The following is a 20806-nucleotide window of genomic DNA, read 5'->3' on the forward strand; positions in this document are numbered from 1 at the left end:
TACATTAAATAAAGGCGGCGGGCCTGTACGTCACATCTTGTTTAAACTGCGAGAGAAACGGCAAACATTTAACATTGGTTTCTTTTCTTGTTGGCCAGATGAGTAAATTTGGAGAGAGAGGCTGTGTTCAGATTGTCCCAGATACGTTGGAAATAGTGCAATACCACCAGACAAGGAAGACCTCATTTAGTATATTCGTCCAGAAAATGCTACATCAAATTTCGCTTCCCATTTCAGTGCAAGATAATAACAAAAAATAAAAGATAACATCTCACGTGTCATGTTTTCCTTTCCAGCTGAAACCAAAAGGTCTTCCCTCCCTACCGAGTGGTAAAAACAAAATTATGCTAGTGGACAAGAAGCAGCCGACTATTAAGGCATTCAGATTAGACTTGCCTTCGATGGAAAAAAAATAAACCAATAAAAATAAGCACAATGAATAATCAGCATATGAAAATACAAATGCATAAATGGCTAGAAAAGTGAGCATAATTATTTGCTTGTGTATAGGCCAGAGCTGCGGCCAGAGCTGCGGCCAGCCCACCAACACAGATCATTACAAAATTGTTGCTGAGAAAAAGAACAGTCCGACAACTTGTGAGTCCAGGAATTAACCCGAGAGTCTGCCATGAGCTGCAAATCAGACTGAAAGTAAGGATCAGCATCGTCTGAATCACATTGTGAGACATTTACCCTTTCCAAAATGCAAAGGTCAGTTCACCGAAATCATGGTTGTGTGAGCTATGACTCGTCAAACCAAGGACCAAGCATTTCAACTGTCACCATCTTTTTAATGTACCTTTTTTTCTTTTTAAGGGGGAGTAGTTCTTCAGATGCACCTCTTTAACCATTTAACATCGAACAGAACTCGAGGCACCTATTTGTCTCTACAAAACCCAGAACAGACACAATACAAAACAAATGTACAAAACTCACAGCAGATCATCTTAGGTAGTAAAACAGTATGGAAAAATGAAATATGCACCTGAAAAAAAAAAAAAAAAAACTTAAATCTTGTGAATACTGCAAGTTTTCTTTTTTTTTTTTTTTTTAATCTGCTCCCAGTAGACAATAGTTCAAAATGAGCAGCTCCGTATATATTAGGAGGCGGCAAGCCCCAAACCGCTTTACGCTTTAGTAAGACTGGAAAAGGTGAAATAGAAGGCACCATCATGCTTTTATCAAGTTGAGAGAGAAATGAAAAAATATACACAAAACATACAGTAAACTATGATCTTTGCTGTACATTTATTCTGTTACTCCGTACTTAAGACAGGGAGGGAGGGAAGAGGGAGGGAGGTGTCGTCCATCCCAGTTTCACGGTCTAGCTGGCAGGGAAAAAACATGAAGAAAAACAAACTTGGAATCCAAAGAAAAACAGAGCGAGCCGCCATCGTTACCACCACTCTTCTATTGTTCAACTTTGTTTCTTGTTTATCCTCTGTCCCCCACCCCCACACACACACTCATTTGGTGAAAGTCCAGGATTTGAGCTGTTTGTGTGTTTTTTTTTATTTTTTTATTTGACTTATAAACGAGGAAAAATATAATGCAGATTTGCTTGTCGTCTTGTCCATCCAGCAGTAAATTGAAGCGTCGTTTTGGGTCAAAAGTGTGAAAAGTTCATTGGTCACAGCAGACGAGCTGTGAGCGAGGCCTGCCCCGGTAAGTCGTATCGCTTTGAGACAAAAGAGGTCTCTCCAGCTGCGTTCCGAGCGTGGATGTCAATGTAACACGACAAAAAAGTACCCATTAGTGCATATTGATGAGTGCATTATGCAATTTTGAAGCAGTGGTCTCTCAAAAGGAAAAAAGTAAAAGGCAAGCTTTTCCCCTGGAACTGCACAAATTTTGCATCTCACTCTTTTCCAACAGTAACGGGCAGAAAACTACCATATAAAATGTGCAATAGAGGGATTTTCGTGAAGCAGCGCCCCAGTTAAGTCAAGGCATATAATCTCTTTTCCAAATGATGGGCTGTATTATTGTAGTTAAAAGTCTCATCAGTCCCTCCTAATGTGGCAGATTACTCCTGGTTGGTTTGCCTTTTTTCCACGAATTTACAAATTAAAGTTTGTGAATTCTTGAGATACCCGAAAAGGATGCTCAGCTCACAACTAATAAGCGAAATTTTTTTTTGTTTGCGCATTTTGTTTTGTCTATTTCACAAACAAATGGTTGACAGGCTGTGTCACATTCCAAAGCAAAGAGGGAACAAAAATAAAAAACAAAACCAAAAAAAAAAATAAAACAAATATATACGTTTATACATGAAGATTTCTTTTCGTTAACGAGAACGGTTGAAGATGAAGAACACGGTACTACTTCCACGCTGCAGGTGGTGTTCTCCTCAGCGGCGCTGGGTTGTGAAGCGACCCTCTCCTTGCCCGCCGGAGCCTCTTCCAGATCCCATGCCGGGTTTGGGGGCCATGCCGCCTCGAGGTGGGGGTCCCCTCCCGTCACGTTCACGCATCATTCCACTTCCCACGATGCCCCTCGAACCTCCGGGGCCCCGGTCGTTGCGCCTCATGTCCCGACGTTCGTCTCCTCCGCCGCGGGTTTCTCGTTCACGAACCGCCCTCGTCTTCTTCTCCTCCACATTCAGACGCACCTCGCCTCGAAACATGATGGGCTGCAAGAGGAAGAAGAACGAGGTCGTTACAGGAGGAAAAATAAAAAAAACACTGAATATTTCCCCACCAATTTCACAACCCCATATCATTCACTGGTTTTGCACACGATTGTTCATCTGCCCTGAATCCGTCATTAGTCCCGTTCTGTGTCCCACCGGTCTGACCTGAACCGGTTCTGTGTCTCTGCCAGTGAAACAATTTAATCTCCAAGGCTGCGTTCAGACCAACAGCGGCCGCTTTCATTACAATGAAGCCGGGCTGGTGTTGTAGCAGGGGAGCCCACGCTCTGGCAGCTCGACCAAAAAAAAAAAAAGATTAAACTTGTGCCGCAACATCATACAGCGAGCGAGGCCGAGTTCAGACAGACTGCAGCCTGCGTGAACAAACACAGCTGCCTCATTAATTTGAATGGCACCCCCACTGAGTCAACAGCTTCCTCACCGTTGTTGTAAGGAAAGATAAAATTGCCACTGTGGCGATTTTACAAAATCGTAAAATCTCATAATCATACACTACTATGCTGTGTTGTGCCCCATAAATCCTCAAATTCACACAACTAATACTCAAACTGGTTTTCCCAGCTTGTATTTTTTTCCCCCACATGTCCCCACAGACACAGCTGTATGCATCGTTTTAACACTGGGCTGCTGAACATCTGCTTATGTTCAGTTATTCACATATCAAACGCCAGGTTTTTAATGGGACATCTACTTCCAGGATGTTCGTATAAAGGACATGTATAGGCCTCTATGGTAGCATTAAGATTAATGTTGCCTAGCTCCTGCTATTTATGGGCGAAAAAAATCCAAAATTGTTAATTACAGTCAATCCCAGAGTTAAATTTAGTGACTATAAAAAGGTCAATAAAATAAGTAAAAGGCAAATGTCTCATATGATATTGTATTTCTGCTATTGGTCTGAACATGGCCTCAGAGACTCTGTTTACATGCTTTATTTGCTATTGGCAGGACAGGAGAAGAAAATACTATATCAAATTCAATTTTACAAGAAATGTGGGATAATTTCAACTGAACAGGGGAAAACAAATCAAATCAAACTGTCAAATTAAGTGTTGAAATGTGTGTCACCAAACCACCACCAAATGAATGAAAGTGGGTAATGAAAATGTCAATACATGCCCCTTCTACCTTCGCCCCCAAGATTCTTTGCACAGGATCAGAGTCGTCAAAGACCACAAATCCAAAGTTGGGCAGCTTCCCACCAACGCCCTTGGTGTTGATCCGCAGCTCCACCACATTCCCATACGCTGGAACAAGAGAAGATATGATGCAATTAAACTTTCAGGCAACACTAAAAAAAACACAGCTTTGGATGACTGGGCGGTGAAACATACTCATGAAGAACTCTTTGAGCTCGCTCTCATCGATGTCATGTGGGAGGTTGCCAACAAAAAGCTGGTGGCTGTCTGGGTACCGCACGATCCGCCTGCTGTCCATGTCGCCAGACTCAGCATCTCCCCTGCCACCTGAAGGCCAGAGAGACACAGAGGCAGAGAAACACATCAGATCAGCTGCCGAGCATCATCTGCATTCACATCAAAGTACATTTTCAAAGTCATATGAAATCAGATGATAAAGCGATTCAGACAAACAATTCTACCTTTGTTAACAAAACTCAAGTGAGGTTTCCCCGTTTGTGACTCTGAAGATGCAACACCATCTAGGAGTGAGAGACATGCAAGGCGGTAAGAATGAGCCAAATTAATCGCTCATAAATAAAACCCTAAATTGGTGGGAACAGTGTTGGCATTACCAGGTCTGGGACCCCGTGGAGTGAAAGCCGGTCTGTCCCGTGTACGCTGGTCTCTGGGACGAAGAGGTGCTGTCTGTGTCTCCGGCTTGGCTTCAACTCTGGGCTGTGTGGGGGAGGGGTGTCACAAAAATAAATAAATAATCAAAATACAAAATGAACAATACATTCCTGTCATTATCATCTTCAAGAGGACTGGACAAAAGTCAGCCTGTTTGAGTCAAGTCTCTGCTCTCAAATGAGACATTTTCTATAATTTATCTTCTACCCTCAATGCTTATATAGCTACAGTCAGACTCAACTGCTGTAAAGCCAATCTTTTCATGTGAAGCACAACATGAAATGAGGAGAAGTGTATGCTCTTCAAGAGACGTGGGCTTTTTGAACACCGTACCACCTTTTTAGAAAAGCAATTTCAGGTTGTTAAAAGATAAAGAGCCATAATGCTCTAAAGATTGCCCGTTGCATCGAGGTGCTCATCGAGGGAAACAGTTGTGAACATTAAACTGGATTCTGGCATAGTAACCCATTTGTTATGGCAGAACTTACAGTTTTTTCTTTATTTTATTATTAATGTGCAGCTGTAGGTGGTTACCTGTGAGCTTGGTGCTTTTACAACATGGGGGGAGATTCCAGAGGAGGTGACTGTGCCGGTAGGAGGCAGGTTTTTACTGGTTACCAAGGCCCAGGAGAAAGTCTGTGAGGGATGCAGTAATGCATCGTTAGGACTGCAACAGTATCCAAATGACCACTATTATATATTATCACTGGGCAGACTTATGAGATCTGATGATGATAATCTAACATAATCAAACATTAAACTAATCAATCATATTATTTGGAAATCTAAATTATTATGGAATAAAATCTAGTGCTGGTGTGTGGGAATGAACCTGGATCTGAATGCTTCAAGCACAGCTTTTAATTGTTTTACATAAACCTTTAAATTTGCTTGTGATGATGTTAATCACCATTATACAACTCAAAAACATTTCATATGTAGTATAGATAGATACTTTGATTCATCCCGAGGGAAATTCACAGTCATAGTATAACCAACTCATTGTACAATCACCTCTAGTAAACTCGATATAAACACATCCGTCTTACCTTGGGAGGCTCCTGGGTGTTTGGTGGGGACTCCACAGGAACTGGTGATGGTGCTTTCTCCTCCATCTCTTCCAAAACCTTCTCATCGACTTCCGGCTTGACCTCTTCTACTTTGGGGTCTGGTTCTGGCTCCGGCTCTGGTTCTGGAGCTGGCTCCTCCATGGGCTCCTCCACGCCGTTACTGCAGAGCACAAATATCCCAAATAAAAACAGGCTTCCAGGGCAAAGCAGTCATACTAGATTTACAAACCAGAAAAGGAAACGCATTTCAATACATCATCAAGATTAGGACTTAGTTTTGACATACGTGACAGGGTGAGGCTCGTAATAGGTGGTGCTGTTGGGGCTTTCCTGAAGTGGCTCAGGGGAAGGCTGCCTCTCCTCTGGCTCCTCTTCAACTTCCTCCTCTGATTCTGAGTGATAAAACAACAAATAAACAAATTGAGAAGTGAGTTGCTTGAACAGGTGATTGAAACCATAAACATATGAACAAAAGACAGGTAAAAAAAACCAAGGTCTGTCTGTTATTTGTCAACATCGTACCCTCATCAAGCTCAGCTTCAGAGTCTCCAAAAACCTCATCCTCGTAACGGAAGATGTCATTGTGGACGTAGAACTTGTTTGCCACTGAACCCTAAGGACAACGACATGTCATGCAAAGAGAAACAATGAATATATTAAATTTGGGCGATTTGTAAATGTGTTTTTTGACACGGTGGAACAAATGCAAACTATTTTTTTTATATTCATTAAAAGCAACAACAACCTTCATTATCTGCTCTTAATAAAATGTCAACCGTTTCTTTCAGACAGTTTACATTTTATTCATCGTTCTTGGTTAATTATTTGTTCTCTCACACTGTTACGAGCTAAGAAAGGGAGAAGTACTCACCTCTGGAGCAAGCACAAAGGTTTGCATGAACTTCCTCATGGGCTGACCATTGTTGGACAGTTCTCCCAGGACTTGCACCACCACCCCATCACTCAGCGTGGCGTGGGCATCCACATGCCTGATCTTTGTGTGGCACTCGCTGAACTGCAGGGACATGACCTTCTTGTGGATTTCCTGAAAGAGCAGAGACAAACGGACGGCCGAATAATAAATGACTCAAACAGAAGAGACAACTTGGTCAAAGCCCACAAACATTGTCATTCTAAAAGGTTGTTCCTGTTTTCTGGAGTCAAGTATATTTTTCTTCCTAATTGATTAAGACAACCATGGTTCGAGTCTCTTATTGATCATGATTTGATTCTGAACCAACTGAGACCTCTGTCTCAAAAAGCACACTTGTACTTTTTACCATGTTACAACTAATATATTACAGCATCTAATCCCCATTTTGTTTCAGATTTATAAACAAGGTTGAATCATCTCTTGGGTGAAACGTCAATCAACTGGAATAATATGGTATCAACACAAGTAAAATGGAAATAATGATGCTGAAAATGAAGTTTTATATCTACCATTTCCTCAAACTTTGAGCCCTTCCTAAAATGCTATTTTTTTCTTTTTTTTAAAAGTGTTTTATTTCACACCAGTACACAGTAACCAGACAGAACAAACTCACACATCAACATACCAAAACAGCAACAACACAAAAAACAACACCACCTGATATGATGATTTACTTCATGTTATGATGTATTCACTTATGCTAGGGTAATATTTATATGGACAATCTAGCACCCAAAACCCATTTTACAGCATTTTCAAATTGAATCTTGTTTTTTGTCCTGTAATACATACCGCTTGACCGTAAACTGCTTCCGCCAGCTTCCCACTTGGGTCAAGTCCTCCGTGAACATAGGAGGAGTTCCTTCCATAAAACCTGAAGTCACAACAATATCACAGTTATACGGTGATATCAGCACTTACAGATTTATAATCTAAAACATCACATTTCAGAAATTACCTGTGCAGGAAATCTGGTGCCTTGTTTAAGAGTGTGTAATACTGCCTCACGAACTCCCGCCCTACAAGCAGGGGACTTGGCTTCTCCATCACCATTTCTTTGGTAAACAATATTAAGTGCTGAAACAGAAGACAAACCATAATTTAGCTACAATGACATTTAGAGATGGGGTAACACATACGCATGCAGAATGACAATCATTCGTCGGTTCATTTAGTTCACTCGATGAATCTAAACCAATACAAGCTGCCCATGTTTAGTTTCTGTTACTTCATATAAATTAGTTAGGGTTAGGGTCCTGCATCGATGTGACAGGCATTTCTACGAATTTAATATATCGTTTTATTTGGCCTAAGTAAGAAAATGGACTTTGACAGCACCACAAACTACCTTCAGTATGAAAAATAATAGTACTGGTTAAAAATGCATGTGTTAAGTAGTTATTTGATTATTTGGACTTTCATAAGAGCTGGTTTTATTGAAGAGCTGTTATATTCAACTGCATTAGATTTAACTTCATGTACTTAATAGTCAAGTGAAAGAGACAATGACTTTGAAAATAAGCTTAGAGTCAGACGACCACATGATTTGATTTGATTTAAATTGATTGATTGAATAGAAGCACACATTGGTGCTCGTTTAATGCGCCTTGTGTAAATAACAGAGATGTGTCACCAAGTATAGAAGGTGATCAGAGGCGTTTCCTTTCAACAAAACAACGTTTCACTTTCTTTGTCTCATCGGGCCCATGGTTGATCTGACCCACATCAGTCGTATAGCAGAGGCAAAGACAGCTGACTGTTTAGCTCACTGGCTAGCACACTAGCTCACATCCAACTGCGCCATCACGTCCATCCAATGAGACAAAGAGGGAACCCGGTTGTAGAATAAAAAGAGAAACGACTGACGCGGGGGTCCAAGCGAAACATCGTGAAAACGACTTCAACTACATATCAAATAATCACTTGTATAACTAGACACATCATGGGTCTGATACACATGCATGGCCATGGCTTTGTAGATAAGTGGCCTACTTACTTTACGAGGCCTTTCATGTCGATGCTAACAACAATTTGCCACTTCTTCTTCCATTTGTCGCATGTTCATTTGCGAAATTAAGTGACATATCAATAATTTCAATCCTATTTAACCTATTACACGGATAAAGAGGTCAGTGTATGCCCATGTTGTCGGCCAGTTCAACGTTATGCAGCCTGTGCAAAACATCCGAGCAAAGGATATATATTAATGTTAATCTGCCGGCCTCATCGCACATTGCTAGTTAGCTCGCTACTAGCATTTAGCTGTAGCTAACTTGTGGCGTCGTCGTTTTTCCTTCAGCCAGCGTCATTTTTTACAATGAGCGGGAGCGATATATTTACAAGAAACGTGTGGTGTGTTGGCGTTGTTGGTCAACACAGAAAAACAAACAAACAACCGAAGAGACGTTTGATTTCCTTTTTTCTTTTTCTTTTTTAGACAAACAACTGCCATGCTTGTTGCAAGAGGGGGGAAACCATCAACCCGAGCTGAAGATAAGGCATTTTGATTGAGCCATTGTAGTGAAACAAGTTACGCTAGATCGGCTCCATATATGACAACAACTACTCCTTATTTGTAATTAGCTGCATCATTACCATCAAAAAACGTAGGCGATATTTGGTACACGTGAACTTTTAAATAAAATAACCACCCCAGACTGATTTACACTGACCAGTGTCGACCCATTATCAATGAAACAAGTTCAATGCTATGCTAGCTCAAAGAAAACAAAAGAAGGCAGCCTTTGGCGAAAAAATAGATAATCATACATTTAAAACTACACATCTAATGTACACCGAAGTACAGTAGCAACAGACGTAGCTGGCCAGTTTGACAGGTCAGTGGCAGTGGTTTTGAATAGACAATGCAGCTAACATTAGCTTGGCACGGCTAACTTAGCTTGGAGGATGGCTAACTTACCTTATGAAAGACCTATCTATGTAGACAGAAGTATTTGTAATAAATAACTACGAGTAACCGTCCGCAGACTGCTCTGAAATACAGAGTATCCCAGGTGAAACGTTATAATATTTCCCCCTTTCCACTCCCTGACAGTTAATGATCTCTGCTGTACCAGAGATTGAAGATTTAAAGTGATAGGGTAAGATTTATTGTTTTACCCCTGCAAACTGGGGCAGGGAACCCCCATCACAACCACTCAGCCAATGGACTGTTTACACTGGGCAGCATAAATTATGACGTCGACAACGAAGCCGCCCCCAAGACGTTCTTTTACACTATAAAATTAGATATCTTAAAAATAATAATAATACATAGCTGCTTTAAATTTTTAGATAAAAAACGCATCTTCTTTGGTTCAATTCAAATAGATAATTTATTGAATTGCAAAGATTGCACTTACAATTTTACAACAGATGTTATAATCGTCTCATTTATCTATTTAAATTCAAATTTAAAAAAATGGTTTAGTTATTTGAGATTAAATGTCTTTTTTTTATGTCTGATGTAGCGTGTTGTTTGTAGTTGTTTAAAGGTTTTATTAATTTTTCTCAGTTTTAGGCAGTTTTTGTTCTTCATTTAACCCTAACCCAAAGAACATCCAATCCTCAAATGGCTGGGTTAAGTAGGCTAATTGATTAATTTAATTCACAGACATACACTAATTGATTAATTCTACTCATTGTTTCAAGTAAAAAGATCTAAAGTTAGAACCTTTCATGTTTATAGGTTAAAAGTGATTTGATTTTTTGAAACTTTTATTTAGCATCAAATCTGTCAGAACATTGGAGGAAAAGCACCAAGCTGTGCAAATTTAATAAGGTCATGTCACCTCACGAATGGTATGTGTTTCACTGCCTGCTCCTTTAGGTCAGCTGCATAGATTTGTTCTAGATTGATGTGAGGGATAGTCAGTCAAAAAATGAAAAGATGCTTGTCTTAAAAAAAAAGGCTCTCAAATGAGTATAACCTATGTAGGAGCTTTGTTTGTTTGTTTGTCTGTTTCAGTGTTGCAATAATAATTGCTACCAATACCACCAAAAACTTATTACCACACATCCAGCCCATTAGGGCTGTAGTACAAAACATGTGCACCATTAACCTGAACTATGCATAAAATGTTGTGTCAATCATTGTGCTTGCTTTGATACAAATTTACACAAGTTAATAAACTGGATTCATCATTTGGGTTCTGGTTGTCTGGTTGTCTTATTGTTGGAAGTCGATTGCCTTTAATCTGGATGCTGAGCACCACCAAGTGGTCAAACGAGTGCTAGTGTTTTTCACTTACTGTGAAGCACACAATTTATGTATCACCAGTTCGCTCACAGGAAAAATATTACAGTGTCTCATTACATGAAACAAACGCTTAACTTTGAAAAACATTATTGATCAAATCAGTCATTATTTGTAGGCCTACAAATAATACAAAGTTACCTCTGTTGGAAAAAGTTATCATGAAGAGACAGAAAACAACCACAAATGAATTTGAGATATCAAAAAAGAAACACACACAGGCACACACACACAGGCACACACACACACACACACACACACACACACACACACACACACACACACACACACACACACACACACAAACTAGGCTAATGGGCCACACACAGCTCCACAGCTCCACTACTTCCTGAACTTAATGCTGCTCCTTTGTTTCCTGTCTTACATTATTGGACACACTGATTAATCCAGGTGTGCCTGAGTAGTCACAATGGTCAGACACACCTGGATTAATTAGGTTGTCCAATAATGTAAGACAGGAAATGAAGGAGCAGCATTAAGCTCAGGAAGTAGCGGAGCTGTGCAAAGAGCCCATACACACAATGTTATTAAACAAAGTCTGCAAAGAACTGAAGAACAATCGGTGAATAACAGAATTACAGTGATTAAATAACTGCAAGAAAATCGCAAAAACATCTTCACGTGTTGTTTAGGATCTCTACCAGTAAAGAAAGCATGAGGGCCTTTCACCTGTCCATGTGTAATGCACTTTGAATAGCTTTGAATTGTTGTTGCTAACTGTCTTGTTGTCATAGCAACCCCTGACCGAAACACACAGAGATTATGTAACAAACGTATGCATTCAATCAAATAGCTACAATGTGAATAGATAAATAGACTATTTTAAGAAAATATGATGCCTATTATTTGTCAGAGGGATGAAAAGGCGTCTGGCAAAAGAAATAGAAAATACATAGTTTAGGGGACTGACTTTTGATTTTTACGAATCAGCAGAAAAAAAAAAAAAATCAAAACCAAACAATCATAAACCATTCCAGGATACGTTGTGAAAACGTTCCATTTAAACTATAGCCTACAAATAATTTCTCAATGAAGAAAAGTGTTTTTCTCTGAGTTACTAAAAAAATACCTTAGGTAGCCTATTTCACCACGACGCCATGACTTCTAATGTAATCTGAGTCCCGAACAAATCAGAGTGAGAGTTTTTTGGGGGAACAGCTCAGGAACAAGATGGCTGGCTTGGGGCGAGAAAAGTATCTTTCGTCTTCTTCCACTTAAAAACACTCAACAACTTATGGACGTCGATCATTCCACGTTGATAGGGAAACGTCTAACAACTGACAAGGGAATCTTTTAACGGCAACGGAATTCTTTTTGGAGACGTTTGATGTTTTTCTTTGAGGAATGTTTTTAACGGTTTGCTGAGGGTGAAACGTTAACTACTAACGCTGGCTGCGAAGGTTTTTTAATTAATGTAATCCTACATTAATTATTAGAGGTTTTTTTTTTGTCGTTGTTGTTTGATTCTTTGGCTAACTTTTCCCAGTCTGTCTGTTTTTGGTTTATAGGCGAGTAACGGTAAAGTGTCTGCAAAGCGAAAATGCCTGAAGTGCTTTAACCCTTCTTCTTTTTTCTTTTTTTTTAAATAGTTACTACAGATATTTTTTAAGAAAACATTGAACTTTTACAGATGCCCCACACTAGATAGAAAAAAAAAAATCTAACTGGACCATGAGTTCATCCCGAGTCAGACCTCAGCAGCAGCAGCAGCTACCGCAGCAGAGTCAGACTGGCAGGTTGCCGCCGCACAGACTCGACTCCAGCGAGGGGATCGAGATGGAGAACATCCAGCGTCCAGACCTGGGTCTCGGAGGAGTCATCGGCACCCCGTCCCCTCCGTCCAGACAAGCGTGGAGCCGAGACAACCCGGGGTTCGAGCCCGAGGACGAGATCATGGAAGCCGACTGGCCTCCAGCGAGTCCGGGGAGGAGGTCGGTGTCCACGGCCTCGGGGAGCAGCAGCTGCAGCAGCGGCCTGGGCAGCTACAGCGGCGGGGGCAGCGGCACCCACATCCCCCGAGGAGGAGGACTGTACCCGACCCCTACGGTGGATGCCCAGCAGCAGGAGAGACATGAGCACCCCAGCTGTATGAAGCAGATACTCCACAAAATCAGAGGTCAGTCAGTCACTCACCCCCTTCTTTTATGTTTTGTAAATGTTATTTTATTGTCAAGATGAATAATAATTAAATTATCTAAAGATTAGCATCAGTCGAATTGATGTCAATGAAATTCAGGGTTGCCAGGTTGTAAAGTTTATCAACTAGCCTAGTTATTGTCATTGCAGTGACCCATGTTTGCATTTAGTTAGGCTATGTGATTGAAATTAATGTAAAAATACCAGTCAGTAAGCATCTCTAATATTGACATATTTGGGAATTTATAGTGTTTCCAATGCTTTTCCCGCGTCATGATCCAGAGTTTAAGCAGAACTTATTAAAATGTCTTGTTTATGAAGTGTTTCCTGAGACACTATAGGCCTATATGCTGCTGTCGTCTTGAACTGTTGTTTCCTTTGCAGTTCTGTGGGGCACAGATTTGATGGAGGACAGTGACAGCAGTCGAGAAAGATATCTCAGGAACATACTGAGGGAGATGCTCACATACATCGCATTCCTCATCACTATTTGTATCTGTAAGTAAACATTCAGCTACAAGATGACAATGATGGAAGTAATTCACCTGTTGTCAGCTTCACTGTTGTGGAAAGAAACAGGTTTTTTTCAGTGTGTTTTTTTTCTCACCTTAACTGATGTGAATGTTGAGGCCATTTGTGGCAGTAATTCATATAGAAGAAAGATGTTGATATATCTTAACCATGTGCTACAAGACACCTGTACTGTCCACCCCACCTCCATGTTTAATCTGCATTGAACTAATGAAGCAGACAGCTGCCTGCTGCCTGAACATTTCATCTCCTCGGCACCAAACACAAAACATTAGCTTTCTTTCAACTCCATACCACATTTGAATGTAAAGCAGGTTTTGCGTATTCTCCGGGTATGATTTTTGAGTCTGATATTGATATCCTAAGATGCTGCACAGTGCGACACACAAGATAAAACAGGGGCCAGTCAAGGCCTCAGTGGGCTCCATCTTATTTATTCATATGGGTTATTCTCAACACATGATCAAGACGTCCCTTACTCCTAATTGTTCATCAAAATCATTCTCCGTTGGGATCTGTGCCCATAACAAGCGTTAGACTGAGGCGTTGACCTAAGTACATACATCGTGTTCAGTGACTCGTCCAAAAAGAAATTACATGTGCCCAGGAAGTCAGTCCTGGACTGAACTAAACTGACGAATGGTCCAAATGACTCAGAGAGCTCTTTAATATGTGGCACAAAATCTGCCTGGGCACCTTTCCTGTTTCTGAAAAGTTATTTTCCAAACTCTTCATGCATGCTTAATGGTTTTGGCAGCTGGACATCTCATCTCTTATATTTGCCCGGGAGCTTTTACTCCAAAAAAAGTACACATTTTAGGAACGCATTTTTGATTAGCAAAAATAATTCAAATACGTGTGAAGAGAAAACTCATGGTAAGGTTTCTCTACTCTCATTTCTCCTCTGCAATGAAAAATGCCAAACTGTGGTTTAGGGTGGATCAGGAAATGATTTCCTGGCAGACTGGATTAAGGCAAATTCTGCCAAGCAGATCTTGACTATTAAAAGCTGTTTCCAGAACTACTCCCTGCTGAATACTGTATGCTACAGAAAGTGCTGATGCATAGGTGAAACTAAAGTCAATTCAATTTAATTTTCAGTTTATTTTTTGTGTTTGTCAGGTTGTTGCAGTGTCACGACTCACGCTGGACGTTAACAGTGTGTTATTGTCCGTAAAGCATTCATACAATGTTAATTCTCCTGTTTTAATCTGCATGTAATTGTTGTTAAGGGGAATATTACATTATACATACTAACAGTCATCTTACAGTATTTTGTGCTATTGTATATTTGCTTTGCAGTGACCTATGGGATGGTGAGTGCCAATATGTACTACTATACCAAAGTCATGTCTCAGCTTTTCCTGGACACACCACTGTCTGCTGGAGACCCATCCACTTTTAGACACCTGTCAACGATGGAGGACTTTTGGAAGGTAAAATGAAGCTCATCTCTTAACTCTTAGGTCAGGAGAGCTATTGTTACTGTAACTACTGTTGTCTTTGTGACTCTGAACATCAAATAAGCTTATATTTAAGGAAATAGTTTTCTGTTTGGGGACATCTGCTCTCCTTCTTAACTAAGCATTAAGACTTGAAACAAAAGAAACAGTTTGCCTAGCTCTGTATCAAGTTAACATGAGGTGCATGTTAATTGGCATTTTCCAACCTTGATACATAATCATACTGCTTCAGCTGTGCCCTATTGTATTTGTTGTATGCCACACTTAATGTTTTAGGAAATGCAGTTCACACTTGCAGTCTCTGAGGTTGAATACACAGGAAGCTCCACAGTATCATACAAACTGAAGATAATTACACAAATACTAAGAAGTATAATAACAATAAAATTTAGCATCGATAGCCAGATATTTTTGACTTAAAGTTGAAAGATGCTATAACCCTGACTGTCCTACACGTGTAGTTCACAGAGGGCCCTTTCCTTAATGGGATGTACTGGGAGGTGTGGTACAACAACAAGAGCCTGCCAGAGAATCAGAGTCTCATTTACTACGAGAACCTCCTCCTCGGGGTGCCGCGCCTTCGACAGCTCAAAGTCCTCAACGAGTCCTGCTCCATCCACGAAGATCTGAGAGATGAGGTTCAGGACTGCTACAACATGTACACACCAAGCAACGAGGACACTTCCCCCTTTGGCCCAAAGAACGGGACTGCGTAAGTGCATGTGTTTAATTTGACTATTGAGAGCAAACTGATAAATGACCAGCCGGTGCACACAGAACACATTGTCTTAACAACTCGGTTTAGTAGTTACGAAACAATTACATAACATCTGTTTCAACTGACATTTCTTTCTTCTTGGCGTCTGTCAGGTGGGTTTATACAGCAGAGAGTGAGATGAATGGCAGCAGTTATTCGGGTCAGGTGTCTAAATACGGAGGCGGAGGATACTACCAAGATCTGTCACGTACGAGAGAGGAGTCGGCAATCCAACTTCAGTTTCTCAAAGACCACCTGTGGCTGGACAGGGGCACCAGAGCCGTCTTTCTGGACTTCTCCGTCTACAATGGAAACATCAACCTCTTCTGCATCGCTAGGTTAAAATCATCAGTTGTCAATAACTCATCAACAAGTCAACTTTCAATGTTATTTATAGAACCCAATGTCACAGATTTCAGACTTGAGATATAAACAAGCATAATCATCATCATCAAAGCATAAAAAGGGGAAAATAAATGTATCTTTCTTGCTTATTACCACTAGATTTCTGATTTACATGATCTGCATATAGCACTTTGATTTATCTCCACATTATGACAGTGCCAGCTTTTCGACTATCAGCGTATAAATGCATATAGTAGTTAACATATTCTGATGTATGTGTCAGGTTGCTGGCAGAGTTCCCTGCTACTGGCGGTGTGGTGACCTCCTGGCAGTTCCAAACGGTGCGTCTCGTACGATACGTGTCCAGCTGGGACTACTTTGTGGGTGTGTGCGAGGTGGCGTTCTGTCTATTCGTCCTGTACTACGTGGTGGAGGAGGTGCTGGAGATCCGTATCCACCGGTTGCATTACTTCAGGAGCCTGTGGAACTGCCTGGATGTCCTCATTTTGGTGGTGCGTATCAAAGTTGTATGTGTGTGACTATTTAAGTAATAACATAGTCATTTAAATGCCACTGACTTCGTTGTTTGCTCTTTCCTTTTTGTCAGTTGAGCGTTGTCGCCATAATCATGAACATAACCAGAACAGCCATGGTCAGCACTCTTCTCAAGGGCCTGTTGGAGAACCACACTGCTCACCCCAGCTTTGAGTCGTTGGCCAACCTGCAGGTCCAGTTCAACAATGTGGCCGCTGTCATCGTCTTTTTCTCCTGGGTCAAGGTAGAAATCTTCTCCCTTCCATGTACAATCACTCCAAAACTACCACTGGGAAACAGAAAAACCCAGTGGGTGTGGACTGTCGCTAACAGTAATCCTCTTCCCATCCTCTCTCTCAGCTTTTCAAGTTCATCAACATCAATAAGACCATGAGTCAGCTGTCCAGCACCATGTCCCGCTGTGCCAAGGACCTCGTGGGTTTTGCCATCATGTTCTTCATCATCTTCCTGGCGTATGCTCAGCTGGCCTACTTGGTGTTTGGAACCCAAGTCAATGATTTCAGCACTTTTCAAGCCAGCATGTAAGAAAACGAGCCTACAAATGTACAGATACTTCTGACTGGATGTTTCCTAACGTTAAAAATCTTAAAATGGTTTGCTGTTTCTGTAGTTTTACCCAGTTTCGAATCATTCTGGGAGACTTTGAACTCGCCCAGATCGAGGAGGCAAACCCAGTGCTTGGACCTGTCTACTTCACCACCTTCGTCTTCTTTATTTTTTTCATTCTCATGGTGAGTATGGTGGTGAAATATTAAGTTTGTTTGTGTTGTTAAAAAACAAAACAAAAAACACGATTTCTCTTTTTTCCTATGTAGAACATGTTCCTGGCCATCATCAATGACACATACTCTGAAGTGAAGGCTGACATGTCCCAGCAGAGGTCTGAGATGGAGATGACTGACCTCATTAAGAAGGTATTGAACTACATTAAACTACATTTCATTTAAATCAGTTCCACTATCAGATCTGTGAATTACAGTCATGAAGTCTGGGTTTGTTTTTATCTGCTGAAAATTTAGGTTTAATATGTTTTGCCTGATGTATTTCTTTATGGTCTGTAGGCACATCTTAGTTGGTTTACTTTTGCAGAAGTTAATTACCTTAAATAGTGAAAATAAACATGGATTTTAAATACATTCTGTAAATGTTTCATTGCCATAGTCAGTCTTGAATTTAAGTTTCAAAGTCTAATCTTTATTTAACTTGCTTGGGACCTGGTAAATTTAACTGTTACTACCCCGCCCATGCCCCTCCCTTAGGGTTGTAACAAAGCTCTGATGAAGTTGAGACTGAAGAAGACGATGGTAGACGACATCTCTGACAGTTTGCGTCAAGCTGGGGGCAAACTGAATTTTGATGAACTCCGGCAGGATCTTAAAGGGTGATCGAAATCTCAACACATACTCAAAATCACATGTAATGATACCGGCGCAAAGCTTGGGTTGTTGTTGTTCGATGCTACCTGTGCTGAGCGTGTTTGGATTCTGTCTTTGCTCAGAAAGGGCCACACGGACGCAGAGATCCAGGCTATCTTCGCCAAGTATGATCACGACGGCGACCAGGAGCTGACAGAGCACGAGCACCAGCAGATGAGAGACGACCTGGAGAAAGAGAGAGTGAGTGATGATGTCAGCAGTTTGTCTGAATAACCACGGAAACACACGGCACACCGTGCGATGGCATACGCAAGCCACAGCACCTGCAGATGCTCAGTGTCTTTCTGCTCATACGCTAGGAGGACTTGGATCTGGAACGCAATTCGCTGACTAGACCCAGCAGTGGGCGGAGCTTCCCTCGTACCCAGGACGATTCGGAGGAGGACGATGACGAGGACAGCGGCCACAGCTCTCGTCGCCGTGGCAGCAGCTCGGGCGGCGTCTCCTACGAGGAGTTTCAAGTGTATGGGACTCAAGTTTTTGTATCACTGTAAATAATATGAAAAGCAGAACAACTAAAACCTAAAACCCCTCGACCAAAATTTAGTTTATGTTAATTCTTGGGGGTGGTGGAAAAACGGATGGGAATTCTTCTGATTTTATTAGATGCAACCAGCAATGAATCACTTGGCTGTTTTTATTTTCTGCTTTTCAACTTGTTTCAGCTTTAGTCATGTAATAAAACAGAATGGATTTCTGTTTTTCTCAGGCTGGTGAGGCGTGTGGACCGGATGGAGCACTCTATCGGCAGTATAGTGTCCAAGATAGACGCTGTGATCGTGAAGCTGGAAACCATGGAGAGAGTTAAACTCAAGAGGAGAGATGTGGTGGGCAGACTGCTGGACGCCATGGAGGTGAGACACTGTGGATACATTATGACGATACACGATCTGTTGACATGCACTGAATGCAGGTAAAGTTTTTAGAAATAATTTGTGATACAATCAATAGGTCATAGGTCTGAAAGTAGTCGTGCTCTCACCATCAAACAGAGTTAAGTGTAAAAATGTATCCTTAAAAACGTTATTTACCACTGTTATAAATTGTATCAAATCAGACTAAGACTAAAAATCACACAGCCTTTCAGTGCACCGTCAGCTCAGAATCAGCACCACTGATTACAGTTACAATTCATAAACCGGTGTGTGTGGAACTAAACCTGTTCTTCTGGCAGGATGAGCAGGCAGAGAGGCTGGTGAGGGAGGAACTGGAGCTCTGTGAGTCCGATGATATGGTCTCCCAGGTCAGCCACCCACAGACCGCCACTCCTGTGGGCCCCCGCCCTCGTCCGGCTTCTTCTCTGTCCACCGACGGCCACGACAACAGCACAAATGGGAGCGGCCATGTGTGAAGTCTTGGCACGCTGAAGAATAATCCACTTTGGCAAAAAACTCTATTGGAAATTTCCCTTCAGCGGTACAAATAACTTCAGATGTGGGACAATTTTTGCAAGAACAAAATAATTATTGAAGCTGTTTAAATTCCTGGACACATTACAAAGCAGGTGACAAAGTCAAACTTACCTCACCTCATTTATTTTAATGCACTGAAAGTGAGTGAGGTTCTCCTGAGAGACATCAAAGAGTGGTCTTTACTCTCAAGATATTATCAAGTATTACTTCAACGGGATGATGAGAGGGAATATAAAAATGTGTGAAAGAGACTGAAGAATATTGAAGGATTTACAGTAGGTATTAAATCACAGTATTATACACAGTATTGGATGTGATACACCAGCTGCAAAACACTCTCATTTGCACTCAAGAATGCACAACGTATGATTTTACTATTACATATGCTCACATGCTTCTAATCTCTGTATCCACACATTTTAGCATTTCAACAAATACCAAAAAAGCTATTCTATGAATGTTAATTTTGCTGATTATTTTATGTCATCATTTTAACACATAGTAGGTACAACATCTCCTTTTCCTCTGTTCATCAATTAAGCGTCTAATTAAATAGCTTATTATCATGTTATGATACATATTGTAACTTAAAACAAACTTCGATTTGGAGTGCATCTAGTGTTCATGGGAAACCCATGCATTTATATATTTTTTCCTTGTGCCTTACTTTTTTACAGTCTATTTCTTTTTTCATTTTTTATGCCAAATAAAGTGTTATTAAAATAAGATGTTTGTTTCATTTGTCTTCCCTGGTTTGGACTTTAATTGAAGGACAAGAAAACAACCAGTGAAGCAAACCATGACAAAATCTTATCCGTTTTATTTTATGCACTCATTTACACTACATTTTAAGTATTCAGTCACACTTTATTCTATGTAACCCATATTCTTGCATGGTCACGGACTAAATTACTTCTGGTTACAGCTGAAATTAATTGGAATTATCAGAAATCCAATTATAACTGTGATGCTACCGCACGCACATCAATACCCCAACATTGAATTTCACGACTGCATTGAAAAAAAATCCACGCTAAATCCAAGATTATATCAACTGTTTATAGTGGTGTCAGAATATACAAATGCATGTATGGAAGTTTGAACAACAGCAAAAGTTAACACACTAAATATCTACCTAACATAGATCTGCAATATCTTCAATTACAAATAATAGGTTTTAAGGGAAAATCAAAAAGGATAAAATTCAGTGTGATTTGAAATGGGAAATTTTGCAAAAGCATAATAAATCATCACTACTTGGTTGTATTGAACAAAAGACACAGTCTGATTTGAAGATAATACACCAAATGTAAATATTCATAAATAATGACAGACATCTTTGAAATACCACAAACCTTTACCTTGTTTTAGTGCCTTTGTCTCCTAACTTTTCTCTACACTATAATGTCTAACTAGTTGCTGAAAAG

At 40.6% G+C, this 20806-nt stretch overlaps 2 protein-coding genes across 6 annotated transcripts; one reads left to right on the forward strand and one right to left on the reverse strand.

Moving 5' to 3' along the window:
* Positions 1–816: 816 nt before the first annotated feature.
* On the reverse strand, positions 817–9550 carry g3bp2a (G3BP stress granule assembly factor 2a). 4 transcript variants are annotated; one of them, XM_085781166.1, is made up of 13 exons: positions 9389–9550; positions 7427–7545; positions 7261–7342; positions 6406–6579; positions 6057–6147; positions 5821–5926; positions 5514–5694; positions 4999–5100; positions 4407–4509; positions 4254–4313; positions 3988–4119; positions 3782–3900; positions 817–2632 (listed from the first exon to the last, which is right to left on the reverse strand). In XM_085781166.1, exons 2-13 carry the CDS (start codon positions 7519–7521, stop codon positions 2351–2353), a joined length of 1527 nt encoding a protein of 508 aa, XP_085637292.1. In that variant the 5' UTR covers positions 7522–7545; positions 9389–9550; the 3' UTR covers positions 817–2350. The 4 variants fall into 4 exon arrangements, with proteins under 4 accessions (XP_085637292.1, XP_085637283.1, XP_085637310.1 ...); XM_085781157.1 differs by having other exon boundaries at positions 3773–3900; XM_085781184.1 differs by lacking the exon at positions 4254–4313.
* Positions 9551–11905: 2355 nt separating this feature from the next.
* Positions 11906–20102, forward strand: pkd2 (polycystic kidney disease 2). 2 transcript variants are annotated; one of them, XM_085781196.1, is made up of 15 exons: positions 11906–12860; positions 13265–13378; positions 14714–14847; positions 15336–15586; positions 15745–15969; positions 16260–16488; positions 16584–16754; positions 16871–17052; positions 17142–17262; positions 17347–17445; positions 17791–17912; positions 18030–18147; positions 18267–18430; positions 18677–18821; positions 19142–20102. In XM_085781196.1, the coding sequence occupies exons 1-15, from the start codon at positions 12416–12418 to the stop codon at positions 19316–19318; spliced, it is 2697 nt and encodes an 898-aa protein (XP_085637322.1). In that variant the 5' UTR covers positions 11906–12415; the 3' UTR covers positions 19319–20102. The 2 variants fall into 2 exon arrangements, with proteins under 2 accessions (XP_085637322.1, XP_085637332.1); XM_085781206.1 differs by having other exon boundaries at positions 18270–18430.
* The last annotated feature ends 704 nt before the right edge of the window (positions 20103–20806 follow it).

The sequence above is a fragment of the Trachurus japonicus genome, chromosome 1 (assembly GCF_045865225.1).
Source record: "Trachurus japonicus isolate A0001 chromosome 1, Traja_1.0".
Taxonomy (NCBI): domain Eukaryota; kingdom Metazoa; phylum Chordata; class Actinopteri; order Carangiformes; family Carangidae; genus Trachurus; species Trachurus japonicus.

Bases quoted from the DNA above. Each gene is read 5' to 3' on its own strand.
- g3bp2a (XM_085781157.1), bottom strand. From the start codon at position 7,521: ATGGTGATGGAGAAGCCAAGTCCCCTGCTTGTAGGGCGGGAGTTCGTG. The intron at 5,695-5,820 runs GTATGTCAAAAC...TGTGCTCTGCAG, and splicing joins TACGAGCCTCACCCTGTCAC to TAACGGCGTGGAGGAGCCCA. The intron at 4,314-4,406 runs GTAATGCCAACA...TCTCACTCCTAG, and splicing joins TCCACGGGGTCCCAGACCTG to ATGGTGTTGCATCTTCAGAG.
- pkd2 (XM_085781196.1), top strand. From the start codon at position 12,416: ATGAGTTCATCCCGAGTCAGACCTCAGCAGCAGCAGCAGCTACCGCAG. The intron at 18,148-18,266 runs GTGAGTGATGAT...CTCATACGCTAG, and splicing joins ACGACCTGGAGAAAGAGAGA to GAGGACTTGGATCTGGAACG. The intron at 18,431-18,676 runs GTATGGGACTCA...TGTTTTTCTCAG, and splicing joins TCCTACGAGGAGTTTCAAGT to GCTGGTGAGGCGTGTGGACC.